This window comes from Xiphophorus maculatus, chromosome 9 (genome assembly GCF_002775205.1).
Source record: "Xiphophorus maculatus strain JP 163 A chromosome 9, X_maculatus-5.0-male, whole genome shotgun sequence".
Lineage (NCBI taxonomy): Eukaryota > Metazoa > Chordata > Actinopteri > Cyprinodontiformes > Poeciliidae > Xiphophorus > Xiphophorus maculatus.
Window position 1 is genome coordinate 2,984,676 of NC_036451.1, and position 22,039 is coordinate 3,006,714.

At 41.1% G+C, this 22,039-nt stretch overlaps 1 protein-coding gene across 2 annotated transcripts in view; it reads right to left on the reverse strand.

The window, feature by feature from the left end:
- The window catches only part of syde2 (synapse defective Rho GTPase homolog 2), a 47,693-nt gene that overhangs the window by 15,320 nt on the left and 10,334 nt on the right, over positions 1 to 22,039 (reverse strand). For both annotated transcript variants that reach the window (XM_023339774.1, XM_023339775.1), the window contains exons 3-5: positions 21,416 to 21,806; positions 11,081 to 12,213; positions 4,230 to 4,356 (exon numbers count right to left, since the gene is read on the reverse strand). In XM_023339774.1, coding sequence (XP_023195542.1) covers positions 4,230 to 4,356; positions 11,081 to 12,213; positions 21,416 to 21,806 — 1,651 coding nt within the window. The remainder of the gene's footprint in view (positions 1 to 4,229; positions 4,357 to 11,080; positions 12,214 to 21,415; positions 21,807 to 22,039) is intronic.

Genomic DNA, 22,039 nt, shown 5'->3' on the forward strand with positions numbered 1-22,039 from the left:
TTTCCAAACCAGATAACCGATGAACAAACGTCTTCCCGGTTCTCCACTGACAGCGTTGATGAAAAATTCAGTCAGAAAATAATAATCAGACTGATTCATCAAAGGAAGTCAAACTGGAAGCAAAATAATTCCATCTGTTTTCATCCATCCAACTCATTAAACTGAACTTGTTTTCATCGTTAAAGGAAGTAGGCAAACCAGATCTAATGAGAATTACCACACAGCTTGTTTTTCTTCCATTCAAATGGAAACTCCTGCATGGCAGATCTTCTGACCTCCCCTCTGCTCCGAGATAGACTCAACAACAAGCAGCTGGACTGTTTCAAACCTAAACAACCTGACTATTTCCTCGCCTTACATAACATCTTTGAAGCCATTTCATACACGTTCCTGTTTCTGCAATGCTGGAAAAAACAAAAAAATTCCTGGAAGAGTGTGTACGTGTGTGTATGCACAGGTACTCGGGTAAAATGAGGAGAACACAGCCATTCAGGTAAATTATTATCCTGACGTGTGTTTACTTTAGTGTCTTAGACGCTGCTGCAGCCTGAGCACACACACGCACACACACACCCCCCACCCCTCCACACACGCACCCACACTTACAACACCTTGATGAGGAACACATGAGGTCAGTCAGGGGCTCACTGGTGAACAGGTGTGTCTACTCTGCAGGTGCTTCACCGTCCTTCTCAGCCAAGCTGACAACAAACACCCACCGGCTGTGATTGCTCTTATAATCAAGCAGTTGGCGTTTGGCATGTCAGCGCTATTAATACACTCTGTATGTGTATATATATCATGTGTATACACATTATGATATGTATATATATATATACACACATTATGATAGGAACTAGATGTACGATCCACCTTCTTCACTTCCAATACGATACAGATTTCTGAGGTTCAGCCGATCTGATATAGAAAAGCTGACTTAAATTGACTTAAAACGTTTCTTTTTTAAAACATAAACATACGTATATCCACTGCATAACAAATTTATTTGATATCTCTGCACCAGTACAGCACATTTAAATACACCAATAGCTTCACAAACTTGGTCAACATCTAAAAACACAACTTTAACAACGTAAAATAAATAGTAAAGAAACACAAACTGACTAAAGCAACAGGTCAAACATGTAAAAATCAACTGCAACAAACGTTCTTTCAAATGGTTCAAAAAGTATTATTAGGAATTCTAAATATAATGTAAAATACATAACAAAGCATGATGTCCCTCAGAGCACAAAACACAGAATTAGACTGAATTGATCTGTCCTCATGGACCAGACACATTGTCTCCAAAAATCGATTTCTTTAGATTTTTAAATTCAGATATTAATGTTGGACCGGTGCATATGTAGCCACCTTCATCTGACTCATCTGTTGTATGTACTCTGCGTTGTGTGCAACTGGTAAAAGGAACCAGCAGACGAGGACCCTGGCTGTATTGGAGCAGCAGGGCAGGTTTATTCTGTTTAAAACAAGAATGTTTTCAGCACAGCAGTTCTTGGGCTCTGGCTTCCCCACACACACCTCTCCCCAGCACAGCTCGGCCAGAACTGAGGAGGGCGGCGTGAACACACAGGATATGACGAAACAGGAAACAAGAAAATAAAAGTTTCTCCACCAAAATAAAATACAATTCAAAAACCAAGAAAAACAAATATACACAGATAATGAAGATGGATTTGGGGTGAAATATAAACATGTTTACACACTTGCTACACATATCTTCTAGGACCAAGACATATCTCTGCAATCAAGACAATTCTTTAAAACTCTTAAATTGAGCCTTACATGCTTAACTTTTCCACAACCCCAAATGTGCCACCAAACACTACAAGGCACACGATGCATTAGGGCATGGCTCTACCTTTGACCTCTTGTTCAAACAAAGCAGAGGGTCACTCCTCCTGTCAGTGCTGCACTCAGCACCCCGTCCAGAAAACAAATGGGGATTTGTTCTCCATCTTAACCCCCCCACTGCTGAGCACACCCCCACAGTACTTGGGGGTGGGTTGAGGTGTGTGTCGCTGCCTCCACCAATCACACGGAGAATCTCTACATAGTGGTTAGCTCAAAATTTCCACGGAACTATTTCTGTAACTCTGGAACAGCTGCACTCCTGTACTATGAGGTGATTTATTATAAATATATCCTGAATTAGTTCTTAATTTCTGACCCGCAGTTTAGGAAACAAATCAACGGCCACAGAGCCGACCTGCTGCTCTCTGTAAAACGCTCTCTTGCTTCCCTGGCCTGCCCAGAGTTCAGCTAATCCCCCATGCGTGAGCCAAATACCATCTGTGTTTGTTCGGTAACAAAGGGGGCACTTGTTAATGACTTTCCATGTCTTCACTGGAGTACTGCCGATGGTGGGGGGCAAAGCGGAGAAGGAGGATGAGGAAATGGCAAATCAGTCAAAACTGTGCAGGAACTGTGGCATGATGGGAATCCATCAGCTGGTTTCTGGGTTCAGGGTTTATGACAACAAATTGTCCTAATTAATGTCCATTTCACATGCTTTCACTAAGGATTTCATTCAAACACAACAATTTGACACTGTTATCACCTGCACTCCCTAACAAATCAAGAAAAAAAAAATCTTGTCCATATTATCTTCTGTAATGTATGAAATAAATGTGAAAATGTGGTATTTTCTTTTACTATTAAAGAATGACAGAATTATTATTATTACACTTTTTTATACAGTACTTTATTAAACAGAGAAAGATGCAACTGCTTTTCCATGAATGCAAAGATGTATATGTTGTTGATATAACAACAAACAAAAAAACAACAACAAAATGAACAAAAATAACTATTTTTCATTCCGACCTGTTGCGGATACTTCTTTTGTATCTTTATACTGATGTTAGTATTGGGATATGAAACAAAGGATTTGATCTGAAACAGTGTAGGTCCGTGCTCTGAGCATGTTTTGCAAGCTTTGAGTTGAACTCTGACCCCTAGGATAATCCCTTTCACTGCCAGCGCTTTTAAATTAGCCGTGTGACACGCCACTCCTCCGAGCTCGTCCACACGCTGCTCACTTGATGGCCTGGAGATTAGTTTTATAAACCTTAATTAGAACATAGCACAGGTTTATAATATCGGCGTTGGGATAGTAAAATCAGACAACTTTCAAACAAATCTGAAATTTAAAAAAACAAAATAATTAATATAGTAGAAGAAATATAATAAAGCAAGATTATGACCCTTTGATCATCGCATCATGTATCAAACTCCAACATCTCTTCAGTTCTATCAGCCACAGCAACTCGCTTGGCAGAGCAAATTTAGGCAGCAAGCAAAAACCAACAATCCTCGATGGTGCAGGGCCTTTTTTTCCAGCCCGTTCAACTGTTAACTGTGTTCTTTGCTCTGCCTTGCAACTGCATGTGGATCAAAGCAGGCATGATGGAACAACGCCTAAGCGAGGCCTCTTTCTAAAACCAACAGCAGCTTCTACAATACCTACTGGTTTCCATGGCCTTCCTCCACAGGAAAAGAAAGTCATGACTCAAGTCATTTTCTACAACCTTTTCTGCTCCCTGAGCTGATGAACTCAGAGATGTTCTTCAATTGCCTGACTCTGTTTTATTTTAAAGTAAAAAAAATAAAAATAATTAAGAATAAAAGTGGTATTGTCAATTGTGCCTTATTTCAGCTAAACTGTAGGACAACAAAAATCCTCTTAGTCATGGCAACCATAGAGGGGACAGTCCATTACAAGTCCAAACCTACAAACTTGATGGAGAAAGAATGACCTGAATGTACAGCCGGGTTTGATCAGTGTGTGTGTGGGTGTGTGTTTTTGTGCTTCCCTTCAGGCACTGATCTATATATCGACTGCTGGAATGCTTTTATTACTAACATCACGCACACACACACTGTTAGAAGTGCACATGTGTGACGGCCACACCAGTTCAGACAGAACGTTTACCGATTGTGATCAATACTAAACCCAGACTCTGACAAATGAAGGTCTCATTAGTTTCATTTGTAGATTCACTGGAATCACTTTTATCAATCACTGCTTATTTCACCTCAGTGATTTCAAGTCATTAGGTCACATTGTTCTAGTTACAGTTACACTGGGGTAAAATGTGATTGATATTCTAAAGATTCCCTGTATGTGCTTGAATAACAGATTTCCCTGATTAGGGTCCAGTGTGTGGATGCTGCGTCGTGTTTTCCGCTCCAGCTGATCACGTTACCTGTGATGACGTTGATGTCAGGGAACATGCTTTCACACAGCTCCGCGCCTTGGCTGTTTCTCTCAAATGCTTCACGCAGCTCCTTCTTTACGGCTGCGGAGCCACACAGGCGATAGAGACCCACCACCTGGAATCACAAACACACAGAAACACGTTAGTCAAATATATAATTCATAGCATTTCAGATACTTTTATCAGCTTTAATCAGTATTTCAACAATGAAGATTCCCACTTCTCTCTGCAAAATGACTCTGACTTTGATAAGCTAAAGTTTACAACAATGTTTTTAGAAATAAATACAAATTGACTGATTTATCACTATTACCTCTTACTGTTTTGTGTTTGAAATCAAATGTGTTGCTACTTTTTTAAAGATTGAGTTATTGTCCAGACTGGGAGTTTAAGAATAGAATGTACCATAAGTTACAAGTAAAGTCCAAACAGATAACTAGATCTCGACTGACACATTTTACTTCAAATTGGAGCCACACCAATGTTTTGTTAATGTATTTTAAAGCCACACCTCAAGTATGCTGATTTCCTCAGCATCATGATGAGAAACTCAAAGGTAAATATCTGGTTCAAACCCATGAAGAGTGGTAGAGACATCATAATGACAGATGATGGGTAATTACTATGCATACTGCCACTGCAACATTTTACACTGATATTACTATTGTGGCCTTTTTTAATGCTGTGCTCCTATACCTTCGGTCTTCAACACCCTCTGGCTCTGTAGGTAACTAATCTGTATTCATACAAAATTCAAACAAGATGCTATGAGAGCAATGAACTGGAGATTAGTGATTAGTTTCTCATGACCTTTGAGCAAAGTCAGAAATACCAATCACCTACTTTGATGCTGATAAAGACTTGAGCTTAACAATTTGCAACAAATTGCGATGTATTCTTTGTCTCATCTCTACTTCTTATGCAGTATGCTGTGTATTTATTATTCTGCTGCCTAGTTTTACAATAAAATATTTCTAAAATATTTGCATTTGATGGGATTATCACTACAAGTAGAGTTAACAGCTCTCTGCTCAGATCTTAAGAGCAAAACTACCAAACACATTGTCACAAACATTGTTCACCTAAAAATCTATTTTTATCTCATGTAATTTTCAAGATCTAAAAATAACAAAGACAATGTCACAAACATTGTTCATCTAAAAATTATTTTTACCTCATAGCATTTCTTATCGCTAATAAGAAATGCAGTTAGCAAGCTTTTTAAATTATCACTATGTAAGTTATGTACCAAGATAATAATTATGTACAGAACCTTAGAGGCACAAAACATGTTGTTCCAATAAATAATTTTGTAACGGCAGACATTATGGGATTCTTTCCTGATGTCAGTGACAGCCGTCAAGATGTTTTACTCTTAAAGGACAATTTCAGAATAAATTTTAATGCTAAGCAGAAAACGTAGCAGCATCACATTTAAAAGTGCCAGAGTGGGTAAAGTGACGAGGTAATGTGAGTTACACAGTAACAACCCTCTACAGTGAGTATTAACTTACACTGGGCCCCATGAGCTGAAACAAGCAGTCTGAATTTCCATCTCATCACACGACAGTTCGCTAAAAACTTACATAAGAGACCTTCTGATAGAAAGTGGACAGACATAAAAAGGCTCTCAGTCTCATAAAAGTGCCACATCTTTTTGACTGAGTGTGTCAAAGCTGATCTCCTATAAGGACTAAGGTGAAAACAGAGCATTAAAAATGAAAGCTATGAACCATTTTTGTTTCTTTACCTAAGCCTCCAGACTGTGACCTAAAGGGACTGGAGACATCTGATAGCTGAAACTTGGCACCGCTGCTCTCCTTGTTATGCTGGGATTAGGCCTGGCTGCAGACATACCATAATTTCTCCTACATGTGTCTGTCTGGTATGTGGGATTGCAGGCCAACTGGTGTGGTTGCCCCAGTAACGTGTTAAGTCAGTGGGCTGTGAATGGCGGGTCGAGTCTGGTTGTGCGCACACCAAGACACACACAAACACACACTGCCAGTCTTTCCGGGCTCCAGCGTAGGAGCAGTGCCATGTCTATCTGTCCCAACAGAGCGACTGCTGCTAAGCTGCCCTCGCAAAACCCAGTGGCGATTTTCTAAACCTCACACGAGAGCGAGAGAGAAGGACAGATTAGGGATTTGGCTTTGTGTGCAAGTAAATAAAAGTCACCCCACACAATGAACAACAAGTCCATTCAGAAATAAAAAACATGGTGTCTCTCTTTGAGTGCAGGCAGAGAACAGCTGTTAGCAGAAAAGAGGGGCTTGCTCTTATGCTCTGTGGCTGCCGGGCAACACAACAGGCGGCACCGGGCAAGACCTATTTGTGGAAAAAGCAGGCACAATGACCTCCAAACAAAATGAGCTGAAAAGGAGAGTGGATGTCAATGATGTAGAGTATTTTCCTGCTCTGAGATCAGCTGTAAGATTAAACTTAATAAGGAAGGAAATTTCACCAAATGTTTCACCAAGTTTGGGAATTTCTTTCCTCGTCTGGCAGGAGGAAATGATTTCCCAAAATGCAGTCATAGGAATGTGTGTGTCACAGGAGATCCCTGTAGGACCGCCAGTCATGCTAACTTTATCCAATGAGGAAATGGTTTGGGACAGCTACATATCCAAGCATTGTGACAAGTTCTTAATATTCACTCACCAGGCACTCACACCTGCTGAGTTACTTGTTAACTAGTAAAACGCTCTCGGGTTTACAGAGAATGATTTGGAAAAGAGAGCTGGAGCTGAGTGCATGAAATGCCTAGTTGAAGTCAGAGGTCAGAAATGAATCGCCAGACTGGTATAGGAAGACAGCAATGCAAAAGCAGCTCAAAAAGTACTTTTAGCAACCAAGAATACCATCTGTTTGAACCACAACATGTTGAACCTTTAAGCAGAAGGTTTGACTTGGAACAAGGTCCAATATAGTTCCAGCTGCCACTCCTGTATGCTGAGAACAAGAAACTGAGAGCTACAACTAAACAGAGTTGCCAAATTTAAATATCAGACTTTAAAAATGCTGACTGCTCTCAAGCTCAGCTCTAACATTCAGATGGTAGAATCAGAATTGTGTGCAAACAGTACAAAACTGTGAATCTCTCCTACATTAATCTTTTTATTTTCTGATGGTGGAAGTACACTGGTTTGTGCGCAGACATTTGATCCACTGACCGAACATTGTTTAAACAAAACAGTCTACATGAATATTGCTGTTAACCATGTCCATCCTTTACAATGAGAGTCTTCCAGCCATGATGTAAAGCTAAAAAGTCAATTATGCATAGTTAGTCATTAACATCATAATATATTTGCCCACCTGGGGCAACGGTAGTCAGAGTTCGTTCTGTAGGCGGTGGGTTGCTGGTTCGAACCCCCGCTCCATCTGTCTCAGTCATTGTGTCCTTTGGTAAGACACTTCACCCACCTTGCCTGCTGGTTTTGCTAAGAGGGTTCAGTGGCACTGGCACATGGCAGACTCACTGTGGCCACATTGTAGCTCACCACCATCAGTGTGAACGTGTGTGAATGAATGAATGAATGAATGACTAAATGTAAAGTGAAGTGCTTTGGGGCTTCTTCTGGACTTGAATAACTAGGCAGCATTTGTTTTACCAGTCTTTGATTGAAATCAGACTTTCAGATCAATACTACACTGATTACGCATACAGGCCATGGTAAAATTTGCCTTGTATTTTTCAAATCTTTACTATGAAGTCTCTCGTCTTTGGAAGTTTGCACATGCAGGAATCCCTTGCTCCCCTCCTCTCCTCTAGTCAAGCTATCAGATCATCTGGAGGGAATCTGAGACGCTATCAAGACAGTCAGAAAATACCATTTCTCCTGCAAGTCCTGGATCTGCCCCAAGGCCTCCCCCCACTAGGACACTTCTACAACAAGCTGGTAAAGAATATGGCCAACAGGCATCCTAACCAGATGATCAAACTCCCTCAGATGGCTGAGTAGAAAGAGCAATAATTCCTCTCTGAATCTATCCAAATACCTCAGGTACTAACCCTTATAGACACCCAAAAAAGGTTATTAGTATTTTGTGAAGCCTTGAGGGTGGAACAATGTGTTACCTTCTCTCTGCGTCAGTATTTGTTTAGATATGGGCACTGAAGGAACTTGGTCAGAATTAAAAGTGGATGGTGGTTTGTTTTACGTCACAACCTCCTCCAAATTATACACATTCGTGACAAAGTCAGGTAAGCAGAAAAAACAGCAGCATTTTTTCTCAGGCATTGGGGCTGGATATGATGATTGAAAGGGGGATTGGAGCAATGAGTGCTGCAGAAGAACTGATGATTAACCATTCAGCACCAAGAGTGAGTTTGATGCCAGTATGAAGCAGTTGTCAAGCTGTTTGTATGATTTGTTTGTCTCTTTAATTAATGCTTATACCACAGCTTCCTACTGTAAAAAAAACCTTTAATGTTGTTCCTCATGGTTTTATGGTAAGCCACCTGCTTACACCATCAAATCAACCGATTGCATAAACCACTAACAACTCAACAGAGTATTATATTCTTAAGAACTTTACTTACTGTCAAAATTTTATGCTGTATCTACAAAAGAAGTGATAAAGCTCCCTCAAGACTCTGGTAATTTCTCTGCACACTCCACATCTAAGTACAACATTCTCAATCATATATGTCGTGTATGTGAGTTGAGTCAAAAAGCTTCTTCTAAGACTGTCTTTCAGACATACATAACTCCATTCTTTGACACAGGTACCCTCTGAAGTCTTTTCAAAGTACCAGCACTCATCTAGGATCTTAAAAGCTTAGAAAAGCCTCGAGGACACACATTTCAACACGACTATCAAAAGAGAGCGGCGGCATAAAAGACACAAGCAAATGTGAATTTTGAGGGCAAAAAAACTGCAAAAATTCCCCTGGAATGTGGTGTCGACCCCAAGCCTAACCTCTGTCTGCTTGCCATGCAGAAGACCCCTGAAGTTGATTTGAGACTAATGAAAAAGAGGCAAAAAAACAAGAGGATGGAGGAGAGATTAGAGGAAGCGCTGGGAGCGACAGCAGACAAACATGTCAGACTTAGAAATCCACAGACAGGAGAGATAAATAGATAAAACTCAGAACCGGGAGGTTAAAGTCATAAAAACAAAGAAAAGAAATCTGACCCGACATATTTAAAAGGTAATGGTAATGTTAGAATTGTAAAAAGTTAAGTCAGGTGGGCACAAAAAGACTTTTTCTTTGTGAGGCAGAAAACAAGTGCCACAACCTGAATGAGGAATACTGGGGTTTCCAAAATGACTTACGCAATAAAAATGAGTGCAAAATCCTTAAAGTTTTTCCTATAAGACAGACTAGAAGACCCCAAGACTCCACTCTCTAGTGTGTGTCAAAATCTACGGTCTTCATCTGATATTTTTTTATCAGTTTTTATTGTTTGAAGCTTTTCAGTACAGTGGACTATCGATATGGACAGGTTTATTGTAGCCATTTACTGACTCATGAAGATCAACACACATACGTCTTACTTGAAAGATAAATTTTCTTGTCTTATGGTTAAAGAAAATGGATTTCTGTGTTACGTCATATTTTGTATCCCAGGGAAACAGGAAATCATATAAAATCATACAATGAATTCTTGTCAAGGTAAGACATCTAATGAGAGTAAAACTTCACACATGCAAATATAATTAATCTTCATTTTAAGCAACTCCCACTGAAGCTACAGCTGTTCAGTCTTTAAATCCCAGATATGATGAAGAACCAAAAATCTGATTTCTTTACATGAATCCAAAACTGATTATTTTCTTTTAAGCTGCAACAAACATAAAACTGAATTCATCCTCAACAAATAATATATTAGGGATGTTAATCAGACTGAACTGCACAACCACTTGAGATCCCTGAGATCACAACACCCAGCTGTTCAAAGCAAAAATCCAAAACTAGTTTTTCTCCAAGATTTTACATATATTCAACTCAAAACACAATATAATGTGCAATACCACGAGATTGATTATTTTTACATTATTTTAAGAAAGTTTAGAATATCAGTTGCTGATATCCACAAGAATCCTCGTATCCCTTTTCGTCTTTGCCACATCAGTGTCTTAATTCGTCCCTATGTCTCTTCACTGAATAAAGCAGTTGTGTTGCCCATGGCAACAACTCTGTGACATTATGAGTGCTACGTTTTGATTCATTCAACATCATTAGTGGCTGCAGGGCGAGCATTCATCCCACAAAGCTAAAAGGATGTTGTGAATCCGAAGTTATTTCTCCAGCTGCTTTTATAGTCTGTGAACATCCAAAACGAGACACCGTCTTCCATTTGAGAAGGGCTATTTGTTGTTTGACTGCAGCTTTCTTCAGATTTTCAAGCAATGCAAGATATGTAAGTGAAGAGAAAACCTCCAAAGTAAGGCCACTCTGAAGGCTTCCTGATTGAATGTCTGAACTACCTAGTTTTGAACAGAGCCAGAATGCAGGGATGACAGCGCTCCTCACCTGTCCAGGATCTTGTTCTTTCAGTCATGACGCAGAATAACATACAGTAAATTCAGAGATTTCCTTTTTGGCTGAGCTCATTATTCACCACAATAAACCAGAGAAACTCCTAGATTACTGTAGACGAGGCCCTGAGTCATCTTTTCGTCCCTTCTCCATCCTACCATCACTCAGATAATTGAATCCTTCTGGATAATCCAAATGCACCTAAAACCTCAGTCTTCAATGCCCCTAAACTTTAGCTGAGAAAGTAATAAGGCATTTAATTACAAAACAAACAATTAAAAGTGCCAAAACTGGTCCCAGTTAAGTAAATGGAAAACATCCATGGTCAAAAACATTCAAACACACTTACTTGGCAGCCTCTTCTCTCGATCTCGTTGATGCACTTGTATATGATGAGTGGCACCATAAGCCCGGTGCTCTCCCTCTCCACTACCCGCCACGCCTCCACTCCAAACACCTGCGGCTCTCTGTCTCCGTCTGGCCCGCCGTCCAGCGAGTTCTGCCACTGTTCCATGAGGTTCAACTTGACGTAGATCAGCCCCCGCGGCTCCAGCTTCACCGCCAGCTGGTGGGTGCGTGTCACTCTGAAGAGTGCGGGCAGCACCACCGTTCCGTGGCAGCAGACACGGTTCCGTTTTGGCGTGGGTTCCCAACTGAACACCACCAGCTTGAGGTGCTGGGCGTTCTCCAGCTCAATGTTGAAGGTGTGATCCATATCCAAGAACGATGTTCGACAGGTAAGAAGTGCGGTTCGTGCTTTGTTAACCGAGTCAACCTGGATTGCACAGTAAACATCTCGTGAGTCGATGCGTGGAGGTTTGAGGTCCTCAGCACCATAAAAATGGAGGCTCATCAGTCCAGAGATGTACTGGCTGCACTTGGGCTGATCTGTGAAGCTGTAATGGCGAAAAGCATCAATGTCCAGCTCGGTGCCATTGACTCTAGAACTTCCTCCCTCAGCATCCTTGCCTTTTCCACTCTTCCCCTCGGCAGATCCATGTTTGCCAGATTTGGCAACCAGCTCCGGTGAGTCACCATCACTGAGGTAGCCGCCTTTGCTGGCCGACTTTGAGCTGCCATTATTCTTCTTCTTGTTGAAGCTGTGTTGTGTTGAAACGCTGCTGTCCAGGTGGTAGCGGGAGATCACGTTGCGGCTCGCCGGCCCACCTCCGGATGGGGTTAACCGAGGCGGACCGGAACTCTGGGTGACGGTTTCGGACCCACTGCCGGTGGCCCGGAGAGAATGGGCCCTTGGCTCTAGCTGACTGTTTCCATTACTACTTGTGTTGCTATTTTGGGTCCCTTTGACGCTGAGCTTTCGGCTGAGTTCGGGAAGCTTCTTCATCTTCATGGAAATCTTCCTGACTGTTCGTGGGGATTTGATCTTGTCTGGGAAGGACCAGTTGATGGAGCTGCTCTTCTTGGTTGGGTTTGGGCTCGAAGGAGGTGAGAAGCTAATGACGTTGGGCAGGTCAAGTCCATCTGAAATGGAAACAACAGAAGAAAAGAAATCCAAATTAATTGTAATTCTTATAAAATATCTATAAGAAAATCAACAAATGGACACCCATCACATACAAGCTTCCCAAATCACTATGGCTAGTGCTTTCTGTATGTAAGTTTAACCTGTTATCACAAGTAATTACACACTGTCTCAAGAAGACAGAAAGGGGAAAAGGATGTAATACCAAAGGAAAGGTATGCAGGAGCCATAAATTACAGTCTACGCTACACCGTTATGGCATATCATCATATGATTAGGTGTACATGCAGCCCAGTAATCCAGTGGTAAACACAATCCCTGTGCAACTCTTTATATAAACATTCAACACAGTATAGTACTGTTAAAGTCTCCATATGCAAAGCTAGACAGTCAACTTCAAAGAAAATGTGTAGAAAATAATTTTATGTCACTTCTATTGCTTACAAAACTAGAAACGCCCCTAAAATATTAGCTGGAGTTTATTATCAGTGACCAAAACAGATCCCGATCAGTAGGTTGTAAACAATTTTCTTTAAATTAGTGTACCCACCGTAAACAAGAGCTGACAGGCTGCACTCAAAATAACACATTGGTAAAATAAGTTTGAAAATGACCATAACTAACGCAATCCAAGGTTAAAGATTGTCCAAAATTTTTCTGATGTTTTTGTTCTTCTCAGTCATTAATTTCTTCAGCTAACAACAGAAGTCTAATGCAAGCACAGTCACAGGAGGAGACAACAAAAACTGGTGTAGTTCTAAATCAGAAAATTCTCGGGGGCATGAGCAAAGTGGGAGTATAAAAAATTGTTTTAATTATCTGCAGGCTATCCAAATCCACCATATTGGAATTCAGTCTTAAAATGTATGTTTTTCTCATCAAACCTCAGTTCATTTGTGGACGAGACGTCCAACCTGAGCAGAAATGTTTTATTTTACAAAATATCCTTCTTAGTTATTGTGGACTGAAAGTAGGAATACATTTCTGATTATTCCTAGTTTGTTCAGATTTTCTGAGAGGGCGAAAGAACACAGAGAGATATAAAGTAGAAAGCGAGCCAGGCCCTGCCAACTTCACCAGCTCTAGTTTCAGAGGAGACCTGCTGTGCTATTCTAGGGTGCAGGCATGGAGAGTGAAAAGACTGAGGTGCAGCAGGATGTGGAGAGGGTAAGATGGGGAGCACTAGTGGGTCAGGGTGTAGCCCTGCAGATCAGGGACAAAGGCGCCCCTTGTCCAGGCACTCAGAGGTCTGGAGGGTCGACTGCAAGGTTGGCAAGCTGGCTGGTAAACGTACAAACACGGCTTTTCTCTCAGATTCCTCATCAAGCTCCCTTTTAGATGGGTGGAGTGGTGTCTGCCTGTCACAGCGCCCTGCCAGTAATCCAGACAGAGGGGCTCTGAAAATGGAGAATATGGGCGGAGGACCCTGGAGGAGCAAATTTACCTAACAACATCTGGGGAGGGGTGCAGTACACAAAGAACTACAGTCAAGGCTAAAACAAGGAGAGAGAGTACTAAAATCAGACAAAGCTCCCTCACAAATTTCAAGTATTTTAAAGTGACCAGCCAAAGATCTCAAGAAACATAATTTGCACAAAAGCAGCTATTTTAGGTACTTTCTACAAAAATAATTTTAGGAAACTGCAGAGAATTATTACAGTAGCTCACAAAATAGCAAGGACTGTCTTAATCTTATTGCAAAAATACTAAATTAGTATTAAAAGATTCTACAATTTACTGACTTGTGGGGAAAGAGTACACACTTTAGATATAGTAAACACTAAAATAAACCTTTTACAAATTGTAGGCTATGTATGATATGTGCTGTTGATAATTGTAAATTATTAACAATAAAAATGTTTTGAGGAGTAAACCACAGAAATTCACTGTTAACCAGAATCACCTGGTTTTCAGCTTGTTTGACTTGGATGTGTGACTGGTGAGTCAAACATTAAACACACTGGACATGAGAATTACCAGGTTGACAAGAACACTCCACACAAGTTGTAATTCGCCAAAGCAAATATTTTTAGTATTGTGATGCTAGTTTAAAGCATTGCCAACGGTAGCACCCAGAGGAACTCCCAGAAAGAAGTTACTTTATCATCACAGCTCATTCTCACGCCCTCTGTCCTCTTGGATTTACTGATTTAAGGTGAGTCTAATGACGACTGCATTGTTAATAGTTTTGACTCTACACACACACACACGCGCGCGCACACCCCCACAGGCTGGGTGCTTTGTAGCCTTTGGACTTGTGGCAGCAGCCAGCAGAGTAATGTGACACCTACAAGCTGAGGTTCAGGGGCGATGGTTTGACACTCAACCCTCCAGGGCCATGTTCCGAGGTCAAAAGGTCAAAAGGTCAAAAGGTCCACATTCCGCTGGGTGTCACCTAAGCCGTGTAACTGTGCCCACCCCCAACATTTACTATGCACTCCAGTCCCTACATTACTGTAACACAAAGAGAGAATGCATTTTTAAAAAAAGAGCACACACACGGCCCCTTGACCCCGCTGCCCCCTCAGGCACCCGGCATCTGACAGCCTTTAACAAAGGCCAGGAATTTATGACCCTGATTTTTCACAGCACTAGCATTAAACAGGTGCAGAGTGAAGGCGTGCACCAAAGTTACAAACTAATCATTTGTTTTTGTGTTATTCCATCACAAAACAAATTGCTGCTGCAGCCCACGCCAAGACGGTCATATAATCTCAGCTGTCATTTGATTAAGCATGTGTGTGAGCAAAATGAGCCTGAGCAAACTTTGATAAGCCTTGAGGGGAGACAACAATCTGCTGCTCCTGACTGCCCACCTGTATCCACTTGCATGTCTGTTTTTGTACAAGCTTGTCAGCCAAAAGTGTGCGAAACGTAAAAACAAAATAGGCCAGGGTGTGTGCTGACAAACATGGCAAGTGTAAATAAAAGTGTGAATGACATGCTGGCGCTGTAGTTTCTTCTCTCGGTGACTGGGACACCACAGTGAGCTGAGCTGCCTCCTCTTCACTCAGCTCTGGATATTTTGGTTCTGGATGGTTTTTTATTGGCTGCAGAAGTCTGGATGTCGAACTCCAGCAGTTATCAAAAGCCCTGCCTAAATAACCAAGCATGCATTGCGGCTTGTTAGAACCCTGCCAAAGTGATACTTGCCGTATATGACTCAACTTTTTTATACTACTGCGCCAATTTCGCCCCTGCTGTAAATCAAAAAAGTGAGTGGGTGCTAATTCTGGTCAGCAATGTGAGAAAACTTACAAGGTTATAAACATTTGCAATATAATGACAAACTGAAGACAAGCCCACATTTAACTGCTTCCTCACTACATTAAATGAAAATTCCTTGAACATCTCCTCTTGGGAAAGAAACAACAACGATAAGGGAACAATAAATCCATGTCCACTTTATACACCACTTTAAGTGAATCATATCCTGAAGAGATTAGCATTTTAGTGTCATAGTCACTCTGAGAGGCTCAGTAAGTGATTACAGCTGCATGCAAAGATTTTTACAAGACACTTTAGAAAAGGACAAAAATGAAGAACTCAATACTGGTGTGAAAAGATAAGCTCTGTTTATCAGAAACTTTCCAGTAATATTTAGTTAAATATTTAAAATATCAATAGCACTGTTGCCTTGCAGCAAGAAGGTCCAGGGTTCGATTCCCGGCCCAGGTTCTGTCTGCATGGAGTTTGCATGTTCTCCCTGTGCATGCGTGGGTTCTTTCCGGGTACTCCGGCTTCCTCCCACAGTCCAAAAACATGACTGTTAGATTAACTGGTCAGTATAGATTCTCCTTAGATGTGAGTGTGTGCATGCATGGTTGTTTGTCCTGTCTGTCTCTGTGTTGCCCTTCAATGGACTGGTGACCTGTCCAGGGTGACCCCGCCTCTCGCCCATTGACAGCTGGAGATAGGCACCAGCACCCCTCCTGACCCCAATGAGATACGGGTGTAAGAAAATGGATGGAAAATATCAATTTAAAGGTAAGTTTGGAGTCTTTGTCACTCAATAACAGTTTTTACATCAAATTGTGTTTTTGTTTTTTTCCTCAGTGCGACCAGGCAGTGCTAACACATGGTGTATGCACTGATTGGAAAAATATGGTGTTTTTCAGATTGTGACTGGACAGTCACAAGTCAGGGCCAATCACCTGGTTCCGGACAAAAGCTAATTTCTCTATTTTTGAAAGCATTCTGACAATAAAGTGGCATCAGTTAATAACACTTTGTTAAATAGAATACCTCTAAATAATTAGTTTTATGTAGAAATGTTACATTTATTGGATGTGATAGAGCAATGAAGCAACTTTATCTAATTTTTAGGATTTGGATGTGTTGTTTTTTTTTAGATTAATTGGGCAAAGAATGTCATTGGAACTCTTTATTTGGAGAAAATATGCCTCGTTTTGTCCTGATGATTATTTTTAACTATCAAAAGAGAAATCAAAAATCTTCTAGAGAAAACTATGTGACCTGAACTTCACTTCTGCTGTGCGTTGAGGAATCTGCTCTGGTTTTCAAGGGCTGTTCACACAATGTTGCTGCTAAAGGCTGCTGACTTCCTCCAGACCCAAAGGTTGCAACCATCAGACAGCTTCAGGGATTGAACTGTGAGGTTTGTACTCTCTGTCTATAACGCTATCAACCAAGGCCAAGTCTGGAACTCTGCAGCCAATGAGACCAAAACAAGTCCAGAAATAGCTCTGATCCAGTTTTGAGTGCTGGCCAAGTCAGATTCCCTTAAACAGGCTCCAAAGAGAACAACAGATTGGAAACACACCAGTGAGTTCACCACCCCCAAAGTCCATCAATCATTATCGTCCATACAAATAAAGCATTCAGCTAAACAAAAAGTCACTCAGTAGGCAGCACACAAGGAGTCTGTAGTGTATCCGGCAAGGGAAAAGGAAGCAGCCAACCGGACAGAGTCATCTACATTTATACTACTTCATTAATTCAGCAGACATTGCTATTCATGCTCAATAAGTAAGAGGCCTGTCAATTTTCTGGTCTGCCAGATGAAAATGGATCCTTCATGAGCTCATTTTCATGTTAAACAAGAAACAGGAAGTTCAAAAGATGGGTTAGAATCACAGGAATTCAATGGGTTTTGCAAACATCAAAAGTCTTGATTCCTATATGTCGGTACGGATAGAAATTGTGATGAGCAAACCTTTAATATTTATGCGCGACTGGTCTGCACAGAGGGAAACATTTCCTACAATATCACATTATGAAAGCTTTAAGACATTGCAGCAATAGCTGACCATGTTTAATCAAAAGGCTCATATGCCAAACCATGCCTATGTATCCGTAGATGTTAGTAAGAAACTAAAGACTTATAGGGTAAGTTAGTTTAAATAAGTATGGTGGAGCCAAATGATGTGTCTGCTGTCTCCAAGCAAGCATATTCTGTCTGTGGGGGGCTTGTTGTTTGATGTTTTATTTCCCTAAGAGCAGCAGCTGCTGTGTATTCAGAGGGAGGTGAACAGAGAGGACACTGGTCACTCGTTTGCTAGACAACCAGCTCTCTTCTGCCCGGACTGGAGAACAAACTGGGACTCTGTCTGAAGTTTGGTTAAAGTGGCCTCATTTGAAAAGACAGGAAAAGGAACAAGACTGACAGGTAAAACTGGAGCTAAAAAATAAATCCCAGCGGACTGAAGCTGACACAATCTATAACGCTTCGACACCTCTGACTGTTGAGGAGGAGAAACATGTTTTGGCAGACTTAATTAACCAAACCTCTCTTGGAACTTAGAATATTTAGAAGACCTCAGGATGAAATAAACTGCTCAACCCCTAAAACCCGGCTATTTAAGGTACTACTAAAAGTAATCAGCAACTATAGACTTAAAGGTTTAATTTCTTGAAGAAAGTGCTATCGTATTAAATGTTGTGGGTGTAAATGAATGACAAGCAGTTAAAAACGGTTTTTCATCTGAAAATATTATACCTATTTGCATGAAGTCTAAGGTGCAATGATTTTCTTTCTTTAACAAATTAGAACCTTTTTAGTATTAAATAGCTACATAACAACTCTTGCTTGCTAAAACAGAGGGAGACAAGCAGTTCAAATTATTATTATTATTATTATTATTATTATTATTATTATTATTATTATTATTATTATTATATTTTCCTGATTTCCAGCTCCTGATTCTTTGATCAACAGATGAGAGGTTGACAGCTCATTGCAGGCTGCTGCCCTGAAACCACAACCACCCCAAAACCCCCACCAGTTTAAAGAGGAGGAGTGTCCCTCTGCAGTCAATACAAACTCTGTTAACAGCAACCACAATGCCCACAGTAAACTCTGAAGGTCGAGGCCGTTTATAACTGGAGACGAAGGCACACAGCAAGGCAAAGCGAACCCGCTGTATCCACACCACACTAACAAGCCTCCATGATGGTTGATGACACAAAGCAGGGGACGCAGCTCCGTTTCTGTTCCAATAAACTGAGGGATGGCGTCACCAAACCCGCTGGAATCGACTGCAAAATCAACATGCAGCAGGCAGTTCCGGAGCAGGAGGGAAAACGGGGGGGAAAAAAGAAAACAACTATGCGCTGTTCTCATTTTCACAGCAACAAGTAAAACCACACAATCACAGACCTGGCTGCAGGAAAACACAAATATTTACTAGAGGCATAAACTTAGCACAGGTTTCCGAATGGTAGCAAAGTAAAAGACTTATATATAACTCATGTCCGGGCTATTCGTCCAGAGCGTTTCTCATTTCAAACCTACAGAGATATTTACAAAAAAAGTAATGATCAGAGGAGCAATAAATCTGGAGAAGATGCACAGCTCAGGCTCAAGGAAAGATTCAGAAGCTTTCCTTCTGAATATGTCAGAAGGAAATTTATAACAAGAAAAGATTGACAAGAAAAAAGTTATTGTTGAAAGAAAGCCGTAAGGAAGAGAGTAAACACAAGTGGGAAGAAACTCTGATCAGATTAGCCTAAAATTGATCATTTGGTCCACTATACATCACCTCAAACACACTATTCCTGTGGAAAAACAAGGTGGTGGCTGCATCATGCTGAGGGGATGCTTTTCTTCGGATGGAACAGGGGCATTCTCAAACTTAGATGGAATTAAATACAAGCTGTTCAGAGATAAAACTTTTTAGAAGTCCCAGACGACTTGAGACTGGGACTGGGCTTTACCTTCTAGCCACAAAAAACTTTAATTATACAGCCAGAGCTACAAAAAATGGTTTACATCAAAGAATGTCCATGTGTTAGTTTAACTAAGTCCAGTCCTAAATATAACTGGCAACATGTGGCAAACCTTGGGGCATTTTTAACAGAAAATAAATGGAGGTAAAATTGTTAATTCTGTCTGTGCAAAGCTGGTAAAAACATTTCCCAAATAACCTGCAACTGTAGTTGATGTAGAAACTGTTCTACAAGGGGATGAATACAAGTACACTTACTTTTCACTTAACTTCACTTACTTTGTAAAACATTTAGAAAATTCTGAAAACAACTACTACTTTATGTTGGTTTATATCACATAAGATCAGAATAAAAACTTTCTGGCTGAATTTTTAATTAGACCACAAAAAGAAACACAGTTCTATAAAAGATGTGCTAAGCAGGGGTGGGCACTCCTGGTCCTCGAGGGCCGGTGTCCTGCAACTTTTAGATGCATCTCTACTTCAACACACCTGAGTCAAATAATGAGGTCGTTAACAGGACTCTGGAGAACTTGACTGCACTTAGGAGGAGATTCAGCTGTTGGATTCAGGTGTGTTGGACCAGGGAGACATCTAAGAGTTGCAGGACACCGGCCCTCGAGGACCAGGAGTGCCCACCCCTGTGCTAAGGTATAGCTTTTATTTAGCTCTGTGCTGAATGATTAGTGTGGCAGACTGTGCAGTATGATTAGAGCCGTTCCTGGACCGGTACACCGAGTCTCATTTGGGACTGGATTAATTCTAATCCCGCAAGGAAAGTCTCGAAGGACAGACAGTCTTTTTTTTAACCATGCATGTTATATGAGTGCCAGGAGTTAGCTGGATGCTACACAATCAGGCTAAAGGAGTTTATCAGCTGCTAATTATTGCTGCTGCTAAAGCTAGTTGGCGCAAAACTCCCATAACACAGAAGAATATAGAAAATATATAGTTTCAATATATATTTTAAAATATATATATTCAAAATATATATTCTGTCGGGTCTTGGTTACTGTGGTTTTGGTTCTTTGTGGAGGAAAGCTGTCAGTGTGTTCATTTCAAGCCTTCAAACTGTCGCTGGGAGAAACAAGAGCCCAAGAATGAGCCAGACTATTCACACTGCTTTTGTGTTCGTACAACTGTAATGGCTGTTGCGTGCCACAGAGAAGCGTTATAATTAAAGGCTCAGATGAAGATGTGCCAAATAGTTCAAACTACCATGTTGCCACATCACAGAGAACAAAAAGTCGGAAGTCAGGAAAAAAAAAAAAAGAAAGAAAAGGACACTAGGAGATGGGAAGCCGTGTGCTGGCTGTCATCATCCTGTCGTCGCTAACGGATGGGCGAGTAAAGAGGAGGGAAAGAAAGTAAAGGAGAAGTGCAATGATTCATGTCTGGGGTGATTCGGAAACTCTTGGGGTCAAGAATCTGTCCCTGCTTATGAACAAAAAAACTCCAAAGATCACAGATCATTGTGTGGACTCGGTCTTAAGTAAGAGGATATCATTCGTCTGAGGAATGTCAATGTTGAATTCCTTCTGTCTAATGTCTGTCTGAGCTGAACTAATGAGGGACACTGATATGGGAGGATATGATTAAACGGGGCTTGACTCCTGTCTGCTCTGATAAAAAAGAACATAAGAATAAAACAGTTTGTCTCTTTATGTAAAATCCAATGAGCTTTACATTTTAAGCAAAAACAATGAAAAGGCTGTCTTAACTTAAAGATTTAAACTTACATGAAAGTTGTCTTTAAATTTACAGTTAAACATTAAATATTTTAGATTTTTAGCTCTTATTTTTAGAGCGAAAAAAAAAATCCTTGATTAGGATCCTTGTCAGCGTTGGCTATAATTAGTGCAAACCGCAAGAATCTGCTGAATGATTGATGGAGACAAAAAGTAATTGGCCCCAAGCGCCATCTCAATAAAATAAATGAAAAAGCATGAATGACTAAGTCTGCACAAAGAAAGAAGCAATAAAGAGTTTTTTTTTGTGGGGGCAGGGGGTTTACCTGTTGGTCTGCTGGAGGAGGGCCCCCCCTCCTCTGGAGGTTTGCACGCGACCATCTGTCTGTGCAGATGTAGCGCCTCCGTGGAATGTGCAGCATTCCCCGAACTCAAATCTCCAGAACCGCTACCGGGACCTTCCATGACCGCCTCAGGCCCGCTGGAACCCTCCGCGGTCCAGCCGCCCTGAGCCACGTCCGCTCCCCTGCCAGGTCGCCTCTGCGCTTCGCCGTGCGGTGGGACGACCAGCCGAATGCAGGGCCGACGGGACGTCACTGGTTCATCGTCCTCTGGGATTGGGTTGTACCAAATCTCCCCCTCATCATCTGCATCGTTCTCTTCCGATGGGTCCACACTCCGAGGATGAGGAGACATCTTACACTGACCAACAACCACCTGAAAACAAAGACAAATAGATAGAGTTTCAAACTATTGTTTTAAAGTCTCACCCTGCGTTACACTTAACTTTAACGCTGACTTGTCTGCTGTGTTCCTTAATCTTTGTGATTCTGCTTTTCTTTCTAATTCAGTGTGAATGGGGCTAAATTTACTCTAAATGCAACCCACACTTTTCTTTTTATCATTACTATTTGTAAAAAATGTCTTGACAACCATGTATCATTTTCCTT